Here is a 27,569-nt window from a genome sequence, read left to right on the forward strand (position 1 = left end):
CTTTCTCCCCAGGGCACTTCCGTGTGGCAGAGAGTCTGCAGCACACGCCTCATGCTATCGTCCAGCCGATCGCCCTGACCTTGACCTCCGACCCGAGTCACTGCTCGCAATGCAACAGCGTTGAGCTGACCCCGGGAGCCAAAGCCGCGGACCTGGCCGACGCGGAGGCGGGAGAGGCTCGTGAGGCGGAATTGTACAAAGAGGCAGCGTCGGGGGCGCAGGGGAGGGAACGGGCGGAAGACCAAACGAGGTGCTACGCCGGACTGTGGGCCGACATGCGTCGCAAGCTGACGAGGATCGTGGAGAGCAAATATTTCAACCGGGGCATCATGATGGCAATCCTAATCAACACTATTAGCATGGGGATCGAGCACCACGAGCAGGTACAACTCCGATGGCATGTCGCGCTGGGCTGATGTTTAATTAAAACTTGAAATGATTTCGAGAAGCTTCCAAATCCAGCCAGCTGTTACTGTGAGTGAGAGAGATCATTGCAGATGAACTGCAGGTGGGAGAGGCAGGTGCAACACCTGAGGTGAAATATCTTCTCTGAATCCCTCCCGCGACAGAAGGTAAAGGCAGTCCTGAAGTTCAGGCACGAATTGATGGTAAATTTATGCGCGGAGCATGAACCTTCCACCCATGACGTTGCTGTGATGATATGCATAAGCAGTCTTGTATGAACCAATGTGCACGACCTCCGACCAGTAGGTGGCAGCGTAAACCTAACATGTGACTCTGTGCCCCGGGGAGTTGGGAGTAAGTCGTGTTGGTGGATAGCCTTATTTTAGCTCAACAATAATTAGTTAGTGTTAGTAGTGTGTAATACATTTATTCCTGTTATCTTTACCACGCATTTGTTATATAATAAATTATTTGAACTAGTCAAGAACTAGATGTTCTGCAGTGCATCATTCCTATCAGCCAGTGCACAAGAGCCGGGGACGGTCCCGGAGGAGATCATACCCACAGTGTTGCCGAGTGAGCCGGGACGGGCCCTGAGGAGATCGTACCTGCAGTGTTACCGAGAGAGCCGGGACGGGCCCTGAGGAGATCGTACCTGCAGTGTTACCGAGAGAGCCGGGACGGGCCCTGAGGAGATCGTACCTGCAGTGTTACCGAGAGAGCCGGGACGGGCCCTGAGGAGATCGTACCTGCAGTGTTACCGAGAGAGCCGGGACGGGCCCTGAGGAGATCGTACCCGCAGTGTTACCGAGTGAGCCGGGGACGGGCCCTGAGGAGATCGTACCTGCAGTGTTACCGAGAGAGCCGGGACGGGCCCTGAGGGGATCGTACCCGCAGTGTAAACGAGAGAGCCGGGACGGGCCCTGAGGGGATCGTACCTGCAGTGTAAACGAGAGAGCCGGGACGGGCCCTGAGGAGATCGTACCTGCAGTGTAAACGAGAGAGCCGGGACGGGCCCTGAGGAGATCGTACCTGCAGTGTAAACGAGAGAGCCGGGACGGGCCCTGAGGGGATCGTACCTGCAGTGTAAACGAGAGAGCCGGGACGGGCCCTGAGGGGATCGTACCTGCAGTGTTACCGAGAGAGCCGGGACGGGCCCTGAGGGGATCGTACCTGCAGTGTTACCGAGAGAGCCGGGACGGGCCCTGAGGAGATCGTACCTGCAGTGTTACCGAGAGAGCCGGGACGGGCCCTGAGGAGATCGTACCTGCAGTGTTACCGAGAGAGCCGGGACGGGCCCTGAGGAGATCGTACCTGCAGTGTTACCGAGAGAGCCGGGATGGGCCCTGAGGGGATCGTACCTGCAGTGTTACTGAGAGAGCCGGGACGGGCCCTGAGGAGATCGTACCTGCAGTGTTACTGAGAGAGCCGGGACGGGCCCTGAGGAGATCGTACCTGCAGTGTTACCGAGAGAGCCGGGACGGGCCCTGAGGGGATCGTACCTGCAGTGTTACCGAGAGAGCCGGGACGGGCCCTGAGGAGATCGTACCTGCAGTGTTACCGAGAGAGCCGGGACGGGCCCTGAGGAGATCGTACCTGCAGTGTTACTGAGAGAGCCGGGACGGGCCCTGAGGAGATCGTACCTGCAGTGTTACCGAGAGAGCCGGGACGGGCCCTGAGGAGATCGTACCTGCAGTGTTACCGAGAGAGCCGGGACGGGCCCTGAGGAGATCGTACCTGCAGTGTTACCGAGAGAGCCGGGACGGGCCCTGAGGGGATCGTACCCACAGTGTTACTGAGAGAGCCGGGACGGGCCCTGAGGAGATCGTACCTGCAGTGTTACCGAGAGAGCTGGTACTGGTTGTTTACAAGGAAAGAGAGAAAGAAACTACATTTATAAAACCCGGTGGGACTTTGCAAAGTGACTTACAACAAATGGACTAAATTAATTGAAGACTGTTGTGAGGTAGGGAACGCAGCAGTCAATGTGTGCACAGCAGGATCCCACAAAGTGCAATGAGACACCATGGGAACACTCCCCTGATCTTCTTTAAAAGATTGGTCCCTTGAGAGCAGACAGAAGCAGCAGATTTAAGTCTTTTTCGGAAGACACCTCTGACAATGTAGCACTCCCTCAGCACTGACCCTCTGACAGTGCGGCACTCCCTCAGCACTGACCCTCTGACAGTGCAGCACTCCCTCAGTACTGACCCACTGACAGTGCGGCACTCCCTCAGTACTGACCCTCTGACAGTGCGGCACTCCCTCAGCACTGACCCTCTGACAGTGCGGCACTCCCTCAGCACTGACCCTCTGACAGTGCGGCACTCCCTCAGCACTGACCCTCTGACAGTGCAGCACTCCCTCAGCACTGACCCTCTGACAGTGCGGCACTCCCTCAGCACTGACCCTCTGACAGTGCAGCACTCCCTCAGTACTGGCCCTCTGACAGTGCAGCACTCCCTCAGTACTGACCCTCTGACAGTGCAGCACTCCCTCAGTACTGACCCTCTGACAGTGCGGCACTCCCTCGGTACTGACGCTCTGACAGTGCAGCACTCCCTCAGTACTGACCCTCTGACAGTGCGGCACTCCCTCAGTACTGACCCTCTGACAGTGTAGCACTCCCTCAGTACTGACCCTCTGACAGTGCAGCACTCCCTCAGTACTGACCCTCTGACAGTGCGTAACACCCTCAGTACTGACCCTCTGACAGTGCGGCACTCCCTCAGTACTGACCCTCTGACAGTGCGGCACTCCCTCAGCACTGACCCTCCGACAGTGCGGCGCTCCCTCAGTACTGACCCTCTGACAGTGCAAAACTCCCTCAATACAGACCCTCTGACAGTGCAGCACTCCTTCAGTACTGACCCTCTGACAGAGCAGCACTTCCTCAATACTGACCCTTTGACAGTGCGGCACTCGCTCAGTACTGACCCTTTGACAGTGCAGCACTCCCTCAGTACTGACCGTCTGACAGTGCAGCATTCCTTCAGTACTGACCCTCTGACAGTGCAGCACTCCTTCAGCACTGACCCTCTGACAGTGCAGCACTCCCTCAGTACTGACCCTCTGACAGTGCGGCACTCCCTCAGTACTGACCCTCTGATAGTGCAGCACTCCCTCGGTACTGACGCTCTGACAGTGCAGCACTCCCTCAGTACTGACCCTCTGGCAGTGCGGCACTCCCTCAGTACTAACCCTCTGACAGTGCAGCACTCCCTCAATACTGACCCTCTGACAGTGTAGCACTCCCTCAGTACTGACCCTCTGACAGTGCAGCACTCCCTCAGTACTGACCCTCTGACAGTGCGGCACTCCCTCAGTACTGACCCTCTGACAGTGCAGCACTCCTTCAGTACTGACCCTCTGACAGTGCAGCACTGCCTCAGTACTGACCCTCTGACAGTGCAGCACTGCCTCATTACTGACCCTCTGACAGTGCGGCACTCCCTCAGTACTGACCACCTGACAGAGCGGCGCTCCCTCAGTACTGACCCCCTGACAGTGCAGAACTCCCTCAGTACTGACCCACTGACAGTGCGTCGCTCCCTCAGTAATGACCCTCTGACAGTGCGGCACTCCCTCAGTACTGACCCTCTGACAGTGCAGCACTCCCTCAGTACTGACCCTCTGACAGTGCAGCACTACCTCAGTACTGACCCTCTGACAGTGTGGCACTCCCTCAGTACTGACACCCTGACAGTGCGGCACTCCCTCTGTACTGACCCTCTGACAGTGCGGCACACCCTCAGTACTTACCCTCTGACAGTGCGGCACTCCCTCAGTACTGACCCTCTGACAGTGCGGCACACCCTCAGTACTGACCCTCTGACAGTGCGGCACTCCCTCAGTACTGACCCTCTGACAGTGCGGCACTCCCTCAGTACTGACCCTCTGACAGTGCGACACTCCCTCAGTACTGACCCTCTGACAGTGCGGCACTCCCTCAGTACTGACCCTCTGACAGTGCGGCACTCCCTCAGTACTGACCCTCTGACAGTGCAGCACTCCTTCAGTACTGACCCTCTGACAGTGCAGCACTGCCTCATTACTGACCCTCTGACAGTGCGGCACTCCCTCAGTACTGACCACCTGACAGAGCGGCGCTCCCTCAGTACTGACCCCCTGACAGTGCAGAACTCCCTCAGTACTGACCCACTGACAGTGCGTCGCTCCCTCAGTAATGACCCTCTGACAGTGCGGCACTCCCTCAGTACTGACCCTCTGACAGTGCAGCACTCCCTCAGTACTGACCCTCTGACAGTGCAGCACTACCTCAGTACTGACCCTCTGACAGTGTGGCACTCCCTCAGTACTGACACCCTGACAGTGCGGCACTCCCTCTGTACTGACCCTCTGACAGTGCGGCACACCCTCAGTACTTACCCTCTGACAGTGCGGCACTCCCTCAGTACTGACCCTCTGACAGTGCGGCACACCCTCAGTACTGACCCTCTGACAGTGCGGCACTCCCTCAGTACTGACCCTCTGACAGTGCGGCACTCCCTCAGTACTGACCCTCTGACAGTGCGACACTCCCTCAGTACTGACCCTCTGACAGTGCGGCACTCCCTCAGTACTGACCCTCTGACAGTGCGGCACTCCCTCAGTACTGACCCTCTGACAGTGTAGCTCTCCCTCAGTACTACGCAAGGAATGTGTCAGCCTGGATTATGTTCTGCAGCGGTAATCTGTAACCCATGAACATTCTGGTGCAGAGCCAAGAGTTGTTTGTTTGTCGAGAAACCTTTGTAAACAGTGCATTTATTGCAGCCCTTTATGCCTTAGTGCAGGATCCCAGAGGGGTTGCTGTTTGATAAATTTGCATAATTGCATTCACCTCACATAAGTAAAGTTGCCGCAGTCCCAGATGACCAGAGGCTGCTTTCCCCTTTGAGGGGAAGAGCTGACTGGTGGTGATTTAACCTGAGGGTCACCGCACCTCGGGCGAGGGGCGAGGTTGAGAGGGCGGGGCCGTCATGGATAACCTCAGCCGGTACGGGGATTGAACCCACGTTGCTGGCCTCGCTCTGCATCACGGGCCAGCTGTCCAGCCCACTGAGCCTTCCCCCCCCCCTCTTCCCTTTAACCACTGTCGATAAGATCACTGTCCTGTTCCTTCATCAGGCTGATGATAATTCTGCTGGTTTACCTGAGAATCCTGCTGTGCCAGACCCACTGGCGAGAGGGACCTGGGGTCCAATTGTCCAGTCACTGACCTCCTTGCTGACATGGACCGACCTTTGTGTGGGAAAAATTTAGGAGTAATGCACGACTTCCATGGAACTTTATTTATATGGGTTTCAGCTAATTCTAGGTTATCCTTTTGTGTACTTTCTTTGCCCCTTATCACCTCTTTTGACCTCTGCTACCAAACTGGTGGCGGGCAATCTGCTCCCCGACTATTGGAATAAGGGGAGAGGGGGTCAAGGGTGAATTGTTATCACCCAGTGGATAGGATTGTGAATTGTCATCAAAAAGCCGCTGTTTTAAACACAGGGAGCGGATGTGAGGGAAGTGCACGTTTTCCTCGGGGCAAATAGGGTCACTCTCATGCATGTGTGGTGTTGGGAGAATGGGAAATGCCCCTCCTTGCTGAGCAATTGGGGGTGCTCCTCTTGTCCGTGGTGGTGGTGGGGGGGGGGGGGGGGGGGGGGGGGTCAACATTTGCATTGTGCGGGGGAGGGGGCCTGTCCCTGGGCGCTGGGATTGGGGAAAATGGTGGCCTGAGATTGGTGAAAGCCAGGTGACTTGCGTGTCAGGTGATTCAGCGGTGTAACGTTTTGTGAATTCCGTCGCGCTGATGCTCCTCATGCCAGAGGGGCACAGTCCCCATTCACCCCTGGTGCGAGCACTTCGTTTTGGGACCGAAGAATCCCGCCCGTATTAGAGGCAGGACATCAGGAGGCCATCCAAAGAAGGTTCGCTAGGTTAATCCCGGGTGTGGTGGGATTTCCTTATGAGGAGAGGTTGAGTAGGTTGGGCCTGTACTCAATGGAGTTTAGAAGAATGAGAGGCGGCCTCATTGAGCTCATTGAGACACATCGGATTCTCAGGGGGTTTGACAGGGGAGATGCGGAGAGGTTGTTTCCTCTTGTGGGAGAGTCTAGGACCAGAGGGCATCATCTCAGAGTGAGGTGGGTCACCCAATTTAAGAGGAGAATTTCTTCTCTCAGAGGGTAGTGAATCTGTGGAACTCTTTGTCGCTGAAGGCCAAATTACTAAGTGTCTTTCAGAGATAGATAGGTTCTTGATTAATAAGGGATCAGGGGTTATGGGGGGAAGGCAGGAGAATGAGGAGATATCAGCCATGATAGAATGGCAGAGCAGACTCAATGGGCCGAATGGCCTAATTCTGCTCCTAGGTCTTATGATTGTCATTTTTGGAATCCATGCCCGGATGGAGTCAGGCAGATTGGGAAGTGGGTAGATCTACACACTGGGCCACAGCAGGGAGAACGCAGAGATAAGGGAGGGAGAGGTTTGGAATGGGGAGCGTATCATTGATGAGGGTTCTCCGAGAGATCAGGCAGGGGATCAAGCACATTGTGGGCACCGGCAGCATTGGACATGCATCAGATTGTAGGGGCCTTGGGGATTTCCAAGCGAGGGCAAATGAACAGGTTTGGTTGAGGTTGAGGATGAGGGATCGGGATAGGGATGAGGAAGCACTCTTGCTCTTCTTGGCCAACAAGCAGTGCTGGAAAAACACCGACTACCTCTACGCATTTATCATCGCCTCCTTTTAGCTGCTGAGACCCACAAAACCCGATCTCTTTTAACATTCTTTCAAAGAACAAAGACCAATACAGCACAGGAACAGGACCTTCGGCCCTCCAAGCCTGCGTCGACCATGGTACCTGCCGAAACTCAAACCCTCTGCACTTATGGAGTCCGTATCCTTCCCTTCCCACCCGACAACTATGAGATCTTGTATCATCACGGGAAGCTAAACTAGCCTCCTGATGCCCCATCCCGCAGCACATGTCCAACGCACAAGTGGACGGACTCTGGGCCCTCCACTAGGACCTCTGCCACCCGGGGGGTCACACGATTCTTCCATTTCTTTAAAACCCGCAACCTGCCCTACTCCATCGAGGCGGTCAGGACAGCCACCAGGAACTGCCAGATCTGCGCAGAGTGCAAGCCGCACTTCTACAGGCCAAAGGGAGCGCACCTGCTAAAGGCTTCCCATCCCTTTGAACACCTCAGTAGGGACTTCAAAGGGCCCCTCCCCTCCACCGACCGCAACACGTACTTCCTGAACATGATTGACGAGTACTCCCGGTTCCCATTCACCATTCCCTGCCCCGACATGACCGCAGCCACCGTCATAAAAGCCCTCCTTTACACTGTTCGGTTTCTCCGCCTATATACACAGCGATAGGGAGTCCTCCTTTATGAGCGACGAACTGCGTCAATTCCTGCTCTGCAAGGGCATTGCCTCGAGCAGGACGACCAGTTACCATCCCCGGGGAAACGGACAGGTAGAGAGGGAGAACGGAACGGTCTGGAAGACCGTCCTACTGGCCCTACGGTCCAGGAATCTCCCAGTCTCCCGCTGGCAGGAGGTCCTCCCGGATGCCCTCCACTCCATCCGGTCACTGCTGTGTACCACGACCAACCAAACACCTCACGAACGTCTCCTTGTCTTCCCTAGGAAGTCCTCCTCCGGGACCTCGCTCCCAACCTGGCTGGCAGCTCCTGGACCCATCCTGCTCCGCAAACACGTGCGGGCGCACAAGTCGGACCCATTGGTCGAGAGGGTCCATCTCCTCCACGCTAACCCTCAGTATGCCTACGCGGCATACCCCGATGGCCGACAGGGTACGGTCTCCCTACGGGTCCTTGCACCCGCTGGATCCCCACACACACCCCCACCACCAATCCCACCCTCCCTCCCACCGGCGCACCCCACAACCGCCCCCTTCCCAGGTAGACCGGTCCTCCCACCGGTCCCATCTAGGGGTAATGAAGCTGCCGAAGAAGCCAAAGCCACGCTCCCGGAGCCAGGGATGCCCGAGCCAGCGCCTGCATCACCACCGAAGCTACGACGATCGCAGAGGACGACCAGGGCCCCCGATTGACTAATTGCTTCATTCTGATCAGTAAATAAATTTTGTAAATAGTTGCGATGTAACGAGGCAAAACCACTGTACTGATGTATACCGGGTACCTCCATAAACTTAACCTCTTCCACTCTGTAATGCGAGGTCACCACCCCCGCCGGACTCTTTTTTTTAAACAGGGGGTGAATGTGGTAGTCGGTATTAGGGGTATTACGGTACCTTGTAATGCTGTCAGACCATTGGTGTAGGAGGTACTGTTTTCATTGGTGAAGCCTGCCTGCTGGTTCCGCCCAGTAAGGCGGAGTATAAGAGCCCGTGTCTCCCCAGCAGCTGCCTTCTGTACCTGCGCTGCTGGGGGAAACATCGAGTGTAATAAAGCCTTCAATTGTCTCCAATCTCGCTTCTGGAGTTATTGATCGAGCATCATGTACCCCAAGGAATTTGAAGCTGCTAACCATCTCTACCTCGGCCCCGTTGATGCTGACAGGGGTGTGTACAGTACTTTGCTTCCTGAAGTCAATGACCAGCTCTTTAGTTTTGCTGGCATTGAGGGAGAGATTGTTGTCGCTGCGTCACTCCACTAGGTTCTCCATTTACACGGTCTGACCTACAATGGATTTCTAACATGTCTTCACCCAGATTGCGATGAGAATGTGGAACTGGCTGCGACAGGGAGCGGTTGAGGCGATAACAACGATATTCACCGTGATTTTTATCCCCTTTTCCTCCGGGTGTTTGGTGAGAGTGCACATTCGAAGAGAGAGTTTTCCATCCGATCTCCCAATCCTCTACCATCGTCTTGCCATGCTGTTCCCACAATCCCTCTTGGCAAGAAGGCAGAGTTTGTGGTCGTGGTTTGTTTTTCTCAAAGTCCAGGCAGTGTGTTTCAGAGCTCGGCACAAGGCTCAGATTTGTAATAAAACCTAGAGCAGAGGCAATTTGCACTTCCACAATGATGGAGAGATTCCCTGCTCCCGGGGATTAACACTTTGATCTACTGCTGATGGATTATAACCAGTTGTGTGTGCATGTCCTCGACTCCGAGATTAAAATTTTCATCCTGCGAGCTTCAGTTACACCTGGTTGCCATGCAGGCTGTGAAGAAGAATCTGGAATTAATTATTTTCCTTGATTGAGAAAATAACTAACTGTAAATGGAGGAGACCAACTTCAATGGGAAAGAGGCCAGAGATTTGCTGTTGGTAATAATTAATGAATCCTTCGCTCTTTGATCAAGTTCCTGGCCTGCTATTTTAATGGAGGTTTTGTTCCATTTATTTTCAGTAGGTTGGAGCCTGTATTAAACTAGATCAGTGTGCCCCGAACAGGCGCCGGAATGTGGCGACTGGGCCCTTTTCACAGTAACTTCATTGAAGCCTACTTGTGACAATAAGCAATTTTCATTTCATTTCATTTCATTAAAGATTGGCCTACAATCAGCACTGAGTGTTGATTGACACTGGGGCAGCGCTGTGTAACTATTACAATTGAAACCCAAAACAACAGCACCTTGTATCCATATCGCAACATTAACATAATCGAAGCATTCCAAGGTACTTCACAGCAGAATTGTCAAATTAAGTTTGACACTGAACCAGATAAGGAGATATTAGCACTGGTATTTTTTTACCTGGCATGGCGTAGAGAGGTTTAGGAAAAGAATATCCCAGACCCTGAGGCCCTGGCAGCTGAAGGCACAACCGCCAATGGGGGAGCAATCAAAATCGGCAATAGGAATTTCCCAATCGTGCCAATAGATTTTGGCGTTGAATTCCTGGAGGCTCCGGGGCTCCAGGTCAATCCTGGCGGGTTGGCAACCGCATTGTGAGTGTGAACCCTCCCCCCACCCCCCCCTCACAACCCCAATCCCAAATCCCATCCTCCTAAAGTTGCCCCATTGACGTGCAATTCTAGCCTCAAATTGGAGGCTAGGGGGGGGAAATCTCCGACCCCGGCTGCCGAATTCTTCCGCGCTGGTTTTCGGGCGGGGGCAGGGATCGCGCCGGTTGGGGGCCGTTGGCAGTGCCCCCCCCCCCCCCCCCCGGCAATTCTCCGGGCCCCGATGGGCCGGGCGGCCGCCCGTTTTCGCCCAGCCCCGCCGGCGTGGATTAGACATGGTCCATATCGGCGGGACCTGGCTTGGAGGGCGGTTAGCGGGGTCCATGGGGGGATCCGGCCCCCAAGGTGGCCTGGCCACAATCGGGGCCCACTGATCTGCGGGTGGGCCTGTGCCGTGGGGGCACTCTTTCCCTCCGCGCCGGTCTCTGTAAGGCTCCACGATGGCCGGCGCATAGAAGAAACCCCATGCGCATGCGCAGGAAACATGCCAACGGTTCTGCGCATGGGCCAGCAGAGGCCCTTTGGCCTAGCCCCCGGAAGTGCGGAGGATTCCGCACCTTCCGGGCGGCCCGACGCCGGAGTGGTTCTCACCGCTCTTTGGCGCAGGTACGGGTCGCCCCGCCGATTGCCGGAGAATCCCGGCCCAGGCTTGGAGTTCTGAGAAGGGTTCTAGAGTCTAAAATCGGAGATCAGGGGCGAAATTCTCCCCCAACGGCGCGATGTCCGCCGACTGGTGCCCAAAACGGCGCCAATCAGACGGGCATCGCACCGCCCCAAAGGTGCGGAATGCTCCGCATCTTTGGGGGCCGAGCCCCAACATTGAGGGGCTAGGCCGGCGCCGGAGGGATTTCCGCCCCGCCAGCTGGCGGAAATGGCGTTTGGTGCCCCGCCAGCTGGCGCGGAAATGACATCTCGGGGCGGCGCATGCGGGGAGTGTCAGCGGCCGCTGACAGTTTCCCACGCATGCGCAGTGGAGGGAGTCTCTTCTGCCTCCGCCATGGTGGAGACCGTTGCGGAGGCGGAAGGGAAAGAGTGCCCCCACGGCACAGGCCCGCCCGCGGATCGGTGGGCCCCGATCGCGGGCCAGGCCACTGTGGGGGCACCCCCCGGGGTCAGATCGCCCCGCGCCCCCCCCAGGACCCCGGAGCCCACCCGCGCCGCCTTGTCCCGCCGGTAAATACCTACTTTAATTTACGCCGGCGGGACAGGCAATTTCTCGGCGGGACTTCGGCCCATCCGGGCCGGAGAATTGAGCGGGGGGGCCCGCCAACAAGCGCGGCCCGATTCCCGCCCCCGCCCAATCTCCGGTACCGGAGACTTCGGCAACCGGCGGGGGCGGGATTCACGGCGGCCAACGGCCATTCTCCGACCCGCTGGGGGGTCGGAGAATGACGCCCCAGAATTAGAGTTCAGAGAAAGGCTGTAAGGCTGGAGAAGGTTAAAAGAAAGAAATATTTGCATTTATGTAGCGCCTTTCAAGTCTCAAACCGCTTTACAGCTAATGAGGTAGCTTTGAAGCATAGCTACTGTTTCTGCGAGAGGGACGAGACCCTGGGAAGATTTGAATACAAGAATGAGAATTTAAAAATGGAGGTATTCCCTGACTGGGAGTCCATGTTTACGAGTGAGTTTTCGATGAGCTCAAGTCTGAACCAGAGGCCAGGAGAGCATTAGAATGGTTGAGCGTGGAGGGAAAGAAGGCACTGATAAAGGTTTCGGCTGCAGAAGAGCTGGGATGGGAGCGAGGGCGGGTGTCATTACGAAGAGGAAAATCGGTGGCAGCTGGAGGGGGTAACAGATGATGAGGTGCGTGCTTAGGACGAGGTTGGTGCTGTGCGGAACAATTGCCAACATTGAGGAGAAAGGCATGATGGTAAAAGTGGACAACGACTAACATTGGGCCGTGAAAGGGTGGCATGTGGCACAGTGGTTAGCACTGGGACTACGGCGCTGAGGACCCGGGTTCGAACCCTGGCCCCGGGTCACTGTCCGTGTGGAGTTTGCACATTCTCCCCGTGTCTGCGTGGGTTTAACCCCCACAACCCAAAGATGTGCAGGCTCGGTGGATTGGCCACGATAAATTGCCCCTGAATTGGAAAAAAAATAATTGGGTACTCTAAATTTAAAAAAAAAGAAAAAAAATCATTGGCCGTGAAGCATGATGGTAAAATTGCCAACAAACCTGTCTATGTGAGAAACCAGCAAACTGGATTTTGTGGGATCAGGCAGCTGGTCATGTCACTGATAACATCTCTGGTATAGAATTTCAGGCACACGGCCCTCTCCTCACTGATGAATAAGGCCGATGTGCATAACCAGAATGTATATATGAATGAATTATCAACTAAGATCTGAAATCTTATAAAACAAAGCACCACCAAGATTCATCAGGGTTAATCCCGGGAACCACAAGCGCAAGAAGACAGGAGACCTGAGTTTTGAGGCTCACCAGCCCGCATACTACAGAGTGAACCTGGCCAAGCTCTCTCTGATCGGGTCGCATTCCTGTTTCAATAAACATGTAGTTATAATAAACTTGTATTAATTCCACTGTCAATGAGTATTCAATTCTGCCTGCATTTGACAGTTGTGGCCAGCAGAGGCAGCAACATTGAACATAGAACACACAGTGCAGAAGGAGGCCATTCAAACCTGCACCGACCCACTTAAGCCCTCACTTCCACCCTATCCCCGTAACCCAATAACCCCTCCTAACCTTTTTGGTCACTAGGGGCAATTTATCACGGCCAATCCACCTAACCTGCACGTCTTTGGACTGTGGGGGGAAACCGGAGCACCCGGAGGAAACCCACGCACACACGGGGAGAACGTGCAGACTCCGCACAGACAGTGACCCAGCGGGGAATTGAACCTGGGACCCTGGCGCGGTGGGAGCCACAGTGCTAACCACTTGCGCTACCGTGCTGCCCGCTGGTGACGGGGGAAGACTCCTGTCACCGGTACTGAAACGGTTAACGAGGTGATCGAACCGGCTATCTTTAGACTCGCAGTTTTAAACAGTCACGCAGGACTTTCACATCTAAGGAGCATTTATTTTTGGTCTTTTTCCATTTTTTTTTTACTCACTGTTGGTCACACACAGTCGATCGGTCAGCAGAAAGGAACAAAGGAAGAGACGCTGATTTTATTCTTTCGTGGAATGTGCTTAACCTCTCTTGTCTTGGCACTCTACCAGAGACGGAGATCAAAAACTGTGATCATTTCAGGCTGGAGCCACTCACTGGGTCAAACCTATCCACTGTAGGGGGGATCAGACTTGAGGTTCATATCCACGATGGGGTTTGCCAATCCACCACGATCGACCTGGCATGTCCAGGAATTTAACCTTAAATCTATGGACGCCGCTGGGATCAAACCCAAGATAAAACGTGTAGGCGGTGTTAAAATAATTCTGTGTGAGCGGGTTTTAAAAAAAATAAAATAAAACAAATACCGCACACGCTGGAATCTGAAATGAAAACAGAAATTGCAGCAAAAACCCAGCAGGACTCTGGCACCATCTGCGGAGGGAGAAGCTGAAACGTTAGCGTTAAGAATCCGTAAGACTCGACTTCGGAGCTCCTAACGTAACTCGGCTTCACTCGGCAGGCTGTATGGCCAGCTCCCTCTGTGTGGAGCCTGCGTGGGTTTCCTCCGGGTGCTCCGGTTTCCTCCCACAAGTCGCAAAAGACGTGCTTGTTAGGTGAATTGGACATGTTGAATTCTCCCTCTGTGTACATAGAACATACAATGCAGAAGGAGGCCATTCGGCCCATCGAGTCTGCCCCGACCCACTTAAGCCCTCACTTCCACCCGATCCCCATAACCCAGTAACCACTCCGAACCTTTTTTTGGACACTAAGGGCAATTTATCATGGCCAATCCACCTAACCTGCACGTCTTTGGACTGTGTACCCGAACAGGCGCCGGAATGTGGCAACTAGGGATTTTCACAGTAACTTCATTGCAGTGTTAATGTAAGCCTACTTGTGACAATAAAGATTATTATTATCAGATTACTACGGAATATTCTCTGAGGAATTCTCTAACTTGAGATGTTAATTCTGGGCACGATTCAGCGGATGTCAAACTAAGTCCGCTTTTAGGCGCGCCTGGCGGGTTGATTCTCGGTGGCTGCAGTGCCGAGAATCACCCGCTATTCAACGTCACTTTGCCGTTTTTTGGGGCCTGGCAGAGTTCCTCCCTGCCGAGGCCGCACTTGAAGAGAGGGCAGCTCAGCAAGTCCCAGTCACCCGTCAGCTCTGTGCCCGCTGACCCACACTGGCAGCTCAGCAAGTCCCAGTCACCCGTCAGCTCTGTGCCCGCTGACCCACACTGGCAGCTCAGCAAGTCCCAGCCACTCATCCCCCCTGTGCCCGCTGACCCACACCGGCAGCTCAGCAAGTCCCAATCACTCGTCACCCCTGTGCCCACTGACACACACTGGCAGCTCAGCAAGTCCCAGCCACTCATTCCCCCTGTGCCCGCTGACCCACACCGGCAGCTCAGCAAGTCCCAGTCACTCGTCACCCCTGTGCCCACTGACACACACTGGCAGCTCAGCAAGCCCCCAGTCACCCATCACCCCTGTGCCCGCTGACCCACACCGGCAGCTCAGCAAGCCCCCAGTCACTCATCACCCCTGTGCCCGGTGACCCACACTGGCAGCTCAGCAAGCCCCAGTCACCCATCACCCCTGTGCCCACTGACACACACTGGCAGCTCAACAAGCCCCCAGTCACCCGGCCCCCCTGTGCCCGCTGACCCACACTGGCAGATGTCAAGCCTGGTATTTGCCAGGCAACATGGTAACGTGCAGAACTGATACAATATCCAGACACCAGCTTGAATCTATATCGTGGAAAACCTCCCGGACCAGGCAGAGGACCACTACCTTTGGGCGGAGAACTCCTAGTCTCGGGATAGTGTGCCCCATGTTTTGTGACTGGCCTTCTCCAGAGTTTGTGACAGACTTGATGTGCCGAAAGATTGAGAGCAAGTGGGCGTTAAGAGTGAAGCGAATGATATATTAAACACCATAGACTCCATTTTGGAGCTGCTTTTAAATATCTTGTCCTGTGTCATTCACCGAGCGTATCGTGGATGATAGAATCATAGAGTCCTTACAGTGCAGAAGGAGGCCATTTGGCCCATCGAGTCTATAACAGTCCTCTGAAAGGGCACCTTATCTAGGCCCATTCCCCCACCCTATCCCTGGAACCCCATCTAAGATTTGGACACTAAGGAGCAATTTTATCCATGGCCAATCCACCTAACCTGCAAATCTTTGAACTGTGGGTGGAAACCGGAGCACCCGGAGGAAACCCGCGCAGACACGGGGAGAACGTGCAGACTCCGCGCAGTCAGTGACCCAAGGCCGGAATTGAACCCGGGACCCTGTCGCTGAGGCAACAGTGCTAACCACTGTGTCTACCGTGCTGCCCACTGAGAAGATCCTGTTCTGTCTTCGTCCAATCTCGAGCTCATTATCCAACAGTTGCCAACCCTCTGGGATTGCCTTGGAGCCGGGGTCCGACTCCGGGGGACGGGGGGGTCCGACTCCGGGGGGGGGCCTCCGTAGTGGCCTGGCCCGCGATCGGGGCCCACGAATCGGCAGGCCTGCCTCTCTGGCTGGGGGTCTCCTTTCCTCCGTGCCGGCTCCTGTAGCCCTGCGCCATTTACCGTCGGGGCCGGGGCGGGGAAGAAGGCCGCTGCCCATGCGCTAGTTGCCGCCGGCCCAACTGCGCATGCGTGGGCTCCACGGCGCCGGGTTCAGGCAGGGATCGGCAGCTGGGGCAGCGTGGGCCGCTCCAGCGCCGTCCTAGCCCCCTTGGGCCGGAGAATGGGGTCCCGGAATGGGCGTCGATGCCAGAGTAAAACTCTCCCGTTTGTACGCCGGCGTCGATTCTTAGCCGCCCGATGGGAGAATCCCGCCCCAGAAGTGTGCCGCGCAGTCAGAATTGGCAATTCCACTCTGGCCTGAACCTTAACCAATTTCCTTGGGCTTCATGTTGCCACTCCCCCGGTTTCGGAGCTCTTTCCTCAATCTGTTGCTTGGGTCTCCTTTGCCACCACTTTTTATAAGGTGTGGAAGATATAAGATCGGATAGATGCGGGGAGATTGTTTCCACTGGCGGGTGAAAGCAGAAGTAGGGGGCATAACCTCAAAATAAGGGGAAGTACATTTAGGATTGAGTTTAGGAGGAACTTCTTCACCCAAAGGGTTGTGAATCTATGGAATTCTTTGCCCAGTGAAGCAGTAGAGGCTCCTTCATTAAATGTTTTTCAGATAAAGATAGATAGTTTTTTGAAGAATAAAGGGATTTTATGGTGTTCGGGCCGGAAGGTGGAGCTGAATCCACAAAAGATCAGCCATGATCTCATTGAATGGCGGAACAGGCTCGAGGGGCCAGATGGCCTACTCCTGCTCCTAGTTCTTGTGTTCCTCCAAAAGCTGCCTTTTCATTGAGAAGGACATGCCTCTTCATTCACCTGAGGAAGGAGCAGCGCTCCAAAAGCTAGTGATTCAAAACATACCTGTTGGACTTTAACCTGGTGTTGTAAGACTTCTTATTGAGAAGGACAAGAGAGAAAAAAAAAATCTTTCACCATGGCGGGACGTCCCACTGCGCTTTACAGCCACTCCAATACTCTTTGGAATGTGGTCACTGTTGTGATACAGAGAATGGGGCAGCAAGTGAGCGGAAGTGTGTGACAAGCACCCTACATTCTCTTTTAACTTTGCGCAGAGGGATAAATATTGTCTTGAACTTCGGGAAGAGCTCCCCTGCTTGTCTGCAAAATGCTGGACCCTTGACCTTGGCCTGAGAGGACAGATGGGGGCTCGCTTCAACTGAAAGACAGCACCCCCGTCAGGGCAATGGCTCCTGGTTGGTGTTGGGAGCATCAGTTTAGACTACGCCCTGGAATCTCTGGACGGGAACTTTTTTTAAATTCTTCTTTATAAATTTAGAGCACCCAATTATTTTTTTTCCAATTAAGGGGCGATTTAGCGTGGTCAATCCACCTACCCTGCACATCTTTGGGTTGTGGGGGCGAAACCCACGCTGACACGGGGAGAATGTGCAAACTCCACACGGGCAGTGACACAGGGCCGGGATTTGAACCCGGGTCCTCAGCGCTGTGGTCCCAGTGCTAACCATTGTGCCACGTGCCGCCCATCTGGAGGGGAACTTGAGTCCCCATTGGGCCTCTGACCCTGAGAGCAAGAGTGGTGCCCGAGTTTGGCAGGGGTCCGTCTCCACCGAACACATACCCCATCGCCAGTGCCCTGCTCGTCACAACCATTCACCTCCTGACGATCGGTGAGAAAGTAAACCCGAGGTGACACTGACGAGCAGGTTAATGCTACATTTTCTAACGCACCACGTCTGTCGAATTTCAGTCTCTGTCTTGCTGGGCAACACGTGGATATTCTCGACGACCGTGGAGCTGATACCCACACTTCAGGAGCCTGCTAATCTAATGAGTGAAATCTGTTGGTGCCTTTTCCTCACTTCAGCTCATTTAGAGAAATCAGTCCCTCACGGCAGCTTTTCAATTACTCAGTTTTCATGGGGAAAAGCCTTTCTCTTTTGTGCGGTAGAAGCTAAAGACAAAAGCAAATCTCTGCATCTACATCAGATCTGCAGGCTAAAGACTCCAGGATTTCCTCTGAGACTATTATGATGGTGGCGGGGGGTGAGGGGGGGGGGGGGGAAGAGGCGCAGTGGACTAGTAATCGTCGGATTAGTAATCTTGATGCCCAGGTTAATGCTCTGGGAACACGGGTTCAAATCCCACAATGGCAGCTGATGAAATTTTAATTCAATTAATTAAATCTGGAATCTAAACGCTAATCCCAATAATGGTGGCCGTGAAACTACCATCTTTCGTTTTAGAAATATTTTTATTCAGGCATTTGTATGTATACATCAGTCACAACCAAGAACAACCAGGGAATCACATAATGAATAAATAATTAATACTTCACCCCCCCACCGTCGCTGCCGTTACCCTCCACCCACTCTGCCTTCTTTCTGAAAAAGACCCCCCCCCCCCCACCGCTGACTTCTTAACTATCCTTGAAGAAGTCGATAGACGGTTTCCATCTCCCCTCCACAGTTCCTCTCAAGGCGAACTTGATTCTTTTCCAACCGAAGAAATTCCGCGAAGCCGCTCGCCCACACACTCCGGTTTCGGGCCCCCCCCCCCCCCCCCCCCCCGAGTCCCTCCATTCCAACAGGATCTGTCTCCGGGCTACCAGGGAGGCATAGGCCAAAACATCAGCCTGTCGCCCCCTGAACTCCCGGGTCTTCCGGCCCTCCCAAAAAATCGGGACTTCTGGACGCAGGACCAACTTGGCATCAATTGTCGTTAAAAACCCATCTTGTTCACTCGTGTCCTTTAAGGAAATCTCCCGTCCTTACCCGGTCTGGCCTACACGTGACTCCAGCCACACACACAGCGATACGGTTGACTCTTAACTGCCTCCCTCTGAAATGGGCGAACAAGTCACTCAGTTCAAATGCAATTAGGGATGGGCAACAGAGGCTGGTCCAGATGGTGATGCCCACATCCCGTGAAACAGTGAAGGCAAAAGAAAATTCAATGGGATTTGACGGCTCTGATGAGAAGCTGTGGTCACATGATTGGGGATGTCTTAACCTTCCACCTATAGAGAAAGTGGCAGCACCTACTACGGTCCGGAGATGGTTACTGGTTGTCCAATATTTGCGAGGAAAGTTTGATCCTTCGGGTGGCGCTCGATGAGGAATCCAGTTTCTATCTTGCACTTCTACCAAGCAATACACCGTCAAGGCTTAGGGGAGATGGCTGAAGGATTTCGGCCATGGTCCAGAATGGGCTTCTCAACTTGGCGTGGTTGTTGCCTCAAAACCTGTAATTTGATTTGATTTGATTTATTGTCACATTTACCGAAATGCCATGAGAAGTGTTTTTCTGCGGCCAAGGGAACATTCACAGTACGGACATAGTAGACAAAAAGAATAATTGACAGAGCACATTGACAAATGGTACAGTGATTGGTTATAGTGCGGAACAAGGGGCCAAACAAAGCAAATACATGAGCAAGAGCAGCATAGGGCATCGTGAATAGTGTTCTTACAGGGAACAGATAAGTCCGAGGGGGAGTCATTGAGGAGTCTAGTAGCTGTGGAGAAGAAGCTGTTCCCCATCTCCTGTCCAACCAGGGGCAACAACACTTTTGATCACTGCTACTCAAAAATCAAGGGCGCCTACCGTTCCATCCCCCGACCTCACTTGGGAAATCAGACCATAAGACGGTGCTCCTTCTCCCGGCATACAAGCAGAGACTCAAGTGGGAGAATCCAGCTAAGAAGGTTGTGCAGTGCTGGTCCGAGGAGACAGAAGAGCTCTTATGTGACTGCTTAGAGACAGTGGATTGGTCCATATTTAAGAACTCAGCGACCAACTTAAATGAGTATGCCACCACCGTCACAGACTTCATCAGCAAATGTGTGGATGACAGCGTGCCAAAAAAAACAGTACGTGCGTTCCCCAACCGGAAACCATGGCTCAATCGCGAGATTGAGTCCCCACTGAAGGACAGATCTGAGGCGTTCAAGACAGACGATCCTGACCTATACACGAAATCCAGGTACAACCTCCGCAAAGCCATCCGAGATGCCAAGAGAGAATATCAAACCAAGCTAGAATCACAGACAGACTCTCGGCGGTTGTGGCAAGGACTAAACAACATAACGGGCTACAAAGCGAAGTCGAACAGTATCTCTGGCAGCAGCGCACCCCTCCCCGATGAACTCAATGCATTCCATGCTCGGTTCGAGCAGGTAACCAACAATCCGCTGGCGAGTGCCCCAGCAGCCCATAATTCACCCATACCCACCATCACAGCTTCCCGAAGTCAGATTGGCCTTCCTGAAAGTGAACCCATGGAAGACGACGGGTCCGGACGGGATCCCTGGTCGTGCACTCAGAGCCTGCGCGGACCAGCTGGCAGAGGTATTCGCGGACATCTTTAACCTGTCCCTACTCCACTCCGAGGTCCCCACCTGCTTCAAGAGGGCCACCATCATACCGGTACCAAAGAAGAACCAGGCAACGTGCCTCAATGACTACCATCTAGTGGCCCTGACTTCAGTCATAATGAAGTGCTTCGAGAGGTTGATCATGAAGCGCATCACCTCCATACTCCCAGAAAGCCTTGATTCACTGCAATTCACATACCGCTGCAACCGGTCCACATCAGACGTCATTCCCCTGGCTCTACACTCATCCCTAGAGCATCTCGAAAACAAGGACTCCTACATCAGACTCCTATTTATTGACTACAGCTCCGCCTTCAACACCATAATCCCAGCCAAGCTCATATCAAAGCTCCAAAACCTAGGACTTGGCTCCCCACTCGGCAACTGGATCCTCGATTTTCTGACCAACAGACCACAATCAGTAAGAATGAACAACAACATCTCCTCCACAATAGTCCTCAACACCGGGGCCCTGCAAGGCTGCGTACTTAGCCCCCTACTCTACTCCCTGTACACACACGACTGCGTGGCAAAACCTGGTCCCAACTCCATCTACAAGTTTGCTGACGATACGACCATAGTGGGCCGGATCTCGAATAACGACGAGTCAGAATACAGGAGGGAGATAGAGAACCTAGTGGAGTGGTGTAGTGACAACAATCTCTCCCTCAATGCCAGCAAAACTAAAGAGCTGGTCATTGACTTCAGGAAGCAAAGTACTGTACACACCTCTGTCAGCATCAACGGGGCCGAGGTGGAGATGGTTAGCAGTTTCAAATTCCTAGGGGTGCACATCTCCAAAAATCTGTCCTGGTCCACCCACGTCGACGCTACCACCAAGAAAGCACAACAGCGCCTATACTTCCTCAGGAAATGAAGGAAATTCGGCATGTCCACATTAACCCTTACCAACTTTTACAGATGCACCATAGAAAGCATCCTATCGGGCTGCATCACAGCCTGGTATGGCAACTGCTCGGCCCAGGACCGCAAGAAACTTCAGAGAGTCGTGAACACCACCCAGTCCATCACACGAACCTGCCTCCCATCCATTGACTCCATCTACACCTCCCGCTGCCTGGGGCAAGCGGGCAGCATAATCAAAGATCCCTCCCACCCGGCTTACTCACTCTTCCAACTTCTTCCATCGGGCAGGAGATACAGAAGTCTGAGAACACGCACAAACAGACTCAAAAACAGCTTCTTCCCCGCTGTTACCAGACTCCTAAATGACCCTCTTATGGACTGACCTCATTAACACTACACCCTGTATGCTTCATCCGATACCAGTGCTTATGTAGTTACATTGTATATGTTGTGTTGCCCTATTATGTATTTTCTTTTATTCCCTTTTCTTCCCATGTATTTAATGATCTGTTGAGCTGCTTGCAGAAAAATACTTTTCACTGTACCTCGGTACACCTGACAATAAACAAATCCAATCCAATCCTATGTCTGGATGTGCGAGTCTTCACACTTCTGTACCGAATAAAAGCAAATTACTGCGGATGCTGGAATCTGAAACCAAAGAGAAAATGCTGGAAAATCTCAGCAGGTCTGGCAGCATCTGTAGGGAAAGAAAAGAGTCCAGATGACTCTTTGTCAAAGCTAAAGACAGAGAAAGTGGGAAATATTTATACTGTGGAGTGAGAATGAAAGATGAGTCATAGCCACAGAAACCCAGGGAAACCGGGTGCTAATGGCCACAGAAACCAAGGGGAAAGAGTGTTAATGGCAGTCCCCAGGGAGGACAAAAGGTGTGAAAGGCCAAACTTCAGAGAAATTAACATCAGAGAGTACCTTCTGTACCTTCTGCCTGATGGAAGTGTCTGGAAGAGGGTAAAGCCTGGGTGGGAGGGGTCTCTGACAATGCTGCCTGCCTTCCTGAGGCAGCGGGAGGTGTAGACAGAATCAATGTGAGGGTGACGAGCTTGTGTGATGCGTTGGGCTGAGTTCACCACACTCTGCAGTTTCTTGCGATCTTGGGCCGAGCAGTTGCCATACCGAGCTGTGATGCAGCCGGATAGGATGCTCTCTATCGCACATCTGCCAACAGTTTGTGAGAGTCGATGCAGACAGGCCGAATTTCTTCAGCTTCCAGCGGAAGTAGAGACGTTGTTGGGCTTTCCTGACTGTGGTACCCAACTAGTGGATGTGTTCAGTCTTTGTCCACACCAATGCAGTGTCTCCTGAGTAAACCTTACAAAAGGTTGGTATTTTGTCTCAAGGGACGCCCTCAATGTTATGTTGACATTTTCAGAGGGTAGACCCTTGTCTTTAGTCCTGTAAGAGGTGTGTTTTAATTTGATTGGTTCTGCAATCTCATTGGAAGGTTGATTTAACGACCAGTTATATGTTCTTTGGAATGACATTTGTTTTGACACAAGGTCACATGACACAGTGCCCCATGGGAAGGTTGTCGTTGGCCACTCCAGAGATACGCAAAATGGCTCCATCGCCTCCCTTGCACAAATTTTTAATTTCCTTCTGCTTTTTTGCTATAGTGGATGAGAGTTATCCGGCGTGAAACATGCCTTAGACACAGGGCAGGAAAGGAACCCTGGTGTAACCTCCTGAAAATAAAACAGTGGAGCATCTTCAAAGTGTTTATTTTTAGCCCTCTGCAACTGGTGCGTTACAGTGCCCGCAGTCACTCCTCCAGTCTTATTTCCAAGCATTTCTCAGTACACTTCACGGAAAGAAAGAACTTTTCCATCTATCCAGTGCTCAGGACGTCCCCGAAGCCTTAGAACAAGTTCCTTCTATTTCCCTGAAGTGTTGTGATGTGCGCACAGCAAGATCCCACACACTGCCGTGGCCAGATCATATGTTTCCGGGTTGTCAACTGGAGGGCATGTGCTGGCCCGGGGCCCCCGAGGTGGAATCCTTGCTACTCCTCATCGAAAGGGGACCTCGGGGTGGATGGAAGGGTTAATTCCAATTAAGTGCATTATGCATTGGCGTCTCACCTCTGACCCCAGGTCCAGAGACAGCTGCAACAGCTGGTGCAGGAACCTCATCTGTCTGATGGCTGTAAGGGTGAAATAAATTTGATGGGTATTAATCCAGCTCGTACTGGATGTGGACATGCAGAACTAAGCTAATTGGCAGTAAATTTACATTCTCAGTTCGAGGTCACAGGAGAGGTGGTGTTCAAAATGGAAAAAAATGTTGCACCAACACAGGAATCGGCGAGCAGCATAAAAACCACCCTAATTTTGAACTCAATTAGCAATTTTGCTATTAGAGGACAAGTAAAGTCAGTGTGCAAGATGGGTAAACGGATTGACACTGTAATAGGGAGCACGCACCACAACATTATTCAGGGACGAGCAGTCTGCATTTACCCAAGTTACTCCAGACCCGAGAGTGCTTGATGCTTTACGCCAGCACCTCAAAATGGATCCCATTCGGAGGGCAGCACGATGGCGCAGTGGATTAGCACTGCTGTCTCACGGCGCCGAGGTCCCAGGTTCGATCCCGGACCCGGGTCACTGTCCGTGTGGAGTTTGCACATTCTCCCTGAGAGAGTCCAGGAATTTCTTGAGATGGACAGCTGGTTACAATCCCCAGGGAGTGAACCAAAATAACTAAACGATCCCCAAATTAAGATCCTGCAAACAGGGTTTCGCTTTTTGTAACTTTTATTTTAACACGAAGCAGAACTGATGCCAATTGAACTTGAATTAACAGGCAAATGGCATTTCAAATAAAAAGGTAAGTTTCACTTTAAATAGTCGAAGCAACAAAAATATGCCTTAGACAACCACACCGTTGTCACTTCCATAGACATGTGGCACCACGCTCTTTAACCCGTCTCTCACTTTCCCACTCAATCCATTCAGCATTCCAGTTGGATTCACAGATCATAGAATTTACAGTGCAGAAGGAGGCCATTCGGCCCATCGAGTCTGCACCGGCCCTTGGAAAGATCACCCTACCCAAGCCCACACCTCCACTCTATCCCCGTAATCCAGTAACCCCACCTAACCTTTTTGGACACTAAGGGCAATTTATCATGGCCAATCTAACCTGCACATCTTTGGACTGTGGGAGGAAGCCGGAGCACCCGGAGGAAACCCACGCACACACGGGGAGAACGTGCAGACTCCGCACAGACAGTGACCCAAACCGGGAATTGAACCTGGGACCCCGGCGATGTGAAGCAACCGTGCTAACCACTGTGCTAACGTGCCACTCAGGTGATGGTCACCCAAATGGCACGGTCTGCCGAACCTCCTGAGCCAGTTCATAGCAATCTTGACGGTACAGGAACCCCGCAGGCTCCTTTATCCAACCTCGCGTATATAAACACGCACACACACGCGGATAACAATTTAACCTAACGTAACACGCTCAGTGTAAAAAGGCAGCTTTCAAGGTCCCGAGAGGCGGAGAGGGTCAAGGTAGGGATTTCCACAGCATTGCACCTCGAGGCAAAATATTCAGCTTTCATTTGGTGTTGGGTGTTGTCCCGGCTGCCACGTCATTCCAGCAGGTGCTGCCTTCTCATTGCCGCTTCTCCAGCTCTGTTCCGACATTTCGCACTCAACCAAGATAATTAAACTTAGAGAGCACTAGCCCTCTCCGGGGGGAGAGGAGGAAGAGCCAAGCGGGTATCAGAGGACTTGTTACAATTTGTGCAGGCAATTATTCATTCAACACGACCCAGCCAACGTTTATTGTTCAGTTAATCATCATTTTATGAGAATTTGATGAGCTTTTCAAGAGAGAGGAAAGCGATGTGAAGTAGTGGATGATTTCCTCTTGAACGCTCATGTATTTTGGGAATGCCCAGCTGGGCTGGAAGGAGCGGGAGGGGTGGTTGTGGGGGGTGGGGGTGCGGGTGAGGAGGGAAATAGCCCTGTTTACAAGGAGGTTTTTAATAATGAACTAATTTTCAGTTGGAGAAAGAGCTTATTAGCATATATAAGTGCATTTAAATAACAAAAACACACAAAAAAATAGGCCCCAAATCCAATGACGTGTAAGACTGTCAGCATCTGCTGGCTTTTTTAATAAATGCACTTTGAAGTTTGTGACAGGAATGCAGAATATTTTTATCATCTGCGTTCATTACTATGGGGGATTAAAGCTTTACTTCCAACTGTGGCTGATACTATTTATAAGGCATTGTCATTCAGAGCAAAATATTAACAGATGTGCGATTAAGGGGCCATCTTAAAGTGACACTTGCCTGTCATTAGCATCGTGCTCTGGTTCACAGTGAGTCGCTCCTTTTTCTTTTGTGATGTGCTGCTTCATAATTAAGTCTTTTGTCTTTTTGTTCCCTCCGTGTTGCGGGCTGACAGTCTGCACTCAGTTGGGCTTCTTTCGCTGATGATCGAAGCCTTTGGCAACTGCGATACAAGACTTGCGACACCAGGGGCAGCATGTGGCGCAGTGGTTAGCACTGGGACTGCGGCTCTAAGGACCCGGGTTCGAATCCCGGGTCACTGTCCGTGTGGAGTTTGCACATTCTCCCAGTGTCTGCGTGGGTTTCACCCCCACAACCCAAAGATGTGCAGGGTAGGTGGATTGGCCACGCTAAATTGGCCCTTAATTGGAAAAAATATAATTGGGGTACTCTAAATTTTTTTAAAATTTATAAAACAAAATCCAGCAGGGTACATCCCCAGAAGCCCGGAAGAGGGGCCACCTTGACGGGAAACCGGGGAAGCAATTCCTCATGCAAGGGGGGCGGTGCATATTTGGAATTCTCTGCAGCAAAGGCTATGGATGGTGGGGGTCAGGTGGAGCTTTTAAGACTGAGGTCAATGGATTTTTATTTGTGTTGAGGGAGACAAATGGGTAAATGGAACTGAGGTACAACTCAACCATGATCTAATTGAGTCATTGAATAGACTGTTGTTCATTTATCCTGAAATGGATTGTCGTCGAACCGCTTTGGGACAAACTCTCATTCATTTCAGTCAGAAAGAACTGGCATTTAGATAGTTTACTTATGGCCCTCCGGACATCCAGAAGCGTCATTAATGAGTTCTAACCACAGACGTTGCAGGTAAACATGACAACCGGATTCCACACAGCAACAGTAGAAGCTGAATGGGCGGTCATTTTCACATTGTTGGCGATGTTTGCCGCGACAACAGTGAGAACTCCCCCGTTCCTCCTCCGGGAATGCGGTGGGACCTTTTACACTCAGCTGAGCAGAGGGACGGCACCTCAGCCCGCCCACTTGAGCAACCAAGGAGGGTGTGAGGCTGATGAAAGGCCTGCTCTGGAATCCTGAGCCACCAGACACCTGAAGGGTCCTCAGTGTTTGTCTTGGAGACCACAGCTTGTTTTCTGAATATTGTGAAGCTCGTTATCCACCAAGCTTTGGCAAGGTAGAATAGACTTCCTACAGTGCAGAAGGAACATTCAGCCCATCGGGTCTGCACCAACCCTCTGATAGAACACTCCATCCAAGTCCACTCCCCTGTCCTATACCAATAGCCCCTACCTAACCGACACATCTTTGGACACGAAGGGGCAATTGATCATGGCCAATCCATCTAACCTGCAGATCTTTCGACACCCGAAGGAAACTCATGCAGACATGGGGAGAACGTGCAAAACAGGAGTGGGCCATTCAGCCCCTCGAGCCTGTCCCGCCATTCAATGAGATCATGGCTGATCTGTGGCCTAACTCCACAGACCTGCCTTGGGCCCATATCCCTTAATATCTTTGCCCAACAAAAATCTATCTCAGATTGAAAATTAACAACTGTTCCAGCTTCAGCTGCTGTGTGTTGGAGAGAATTCCAAATCTCTACCACCCTTTGAGGGAAGAAGTTCTTCCCAACATCTCTCCTGAACGGTCTGGTCCTAATGTTTAGTCTGTGCCGCCTAGTTTTAGAATCTCCAACCAGTGGAAATAGTTTATCTTTATCCACCCTGTCTTTCTCTGTTAATATCTTGAATACTTTGATCAGATCACCCTTTAACCTTCTAAATTCTAGAGAAAACAGGCCTAATTTGTGTAATCTCCCTCAATAACTTAACCCCTGTAGTCCAGGTATCATTTTTGTAAACCTACGTTGCACTCCCTCCAAGGCCAAAATCTCCTTCCTAAGGTGTGGTGTCCAGAACTGCTCCCAGTGACTCCAAGTGGGGCCTAACCAGGGTTTTGTAAAGCTGCAGCATAACCCCTGTGTCTTTATATTCCAATACTCTAGGTATAAAGGCTAGCATTCCATTAGACATCTTGATTACTTTC

At 52.5% G+C, this 27,569-nt stretch overlaps 1 protein-coding gene across 1 annotated transcript in view; it reads left to right on the forward strand.

Moving 5' to 3' along the window:
* cacna1ia (calcium voltage-gated channel subunit alpha1 Ia) overlaps positions 1-27,569 on the forward strand; it is a 229,704-nt gene that overhangs the window by 66,833 nt on the left and 135,302 nt on the right. Inside the window, 1 exon segment of the mRNA XM_072492567.1 lies at positions 13-383. Within this exon segment, the coding sequence (XP_072348668.1) occupies positions 13-383 (371 nt within the window).

Source organism: Scyliorhinus torazame, chromosome 29, assembly GCF_047496885.1.
Source record: "Scyliorhinus torazame isolate Kashiwa2021f chromosome 29, sScyTor2.1, whole genome shotgun sequence".
Lineage (NCBI taxonomy): Eukaryota > Metazoa > Chordata > Chondrichthyes > Carcharhiniformes > Scyliorhinidae > Scyliorhinus > Scyliorhinus torazame.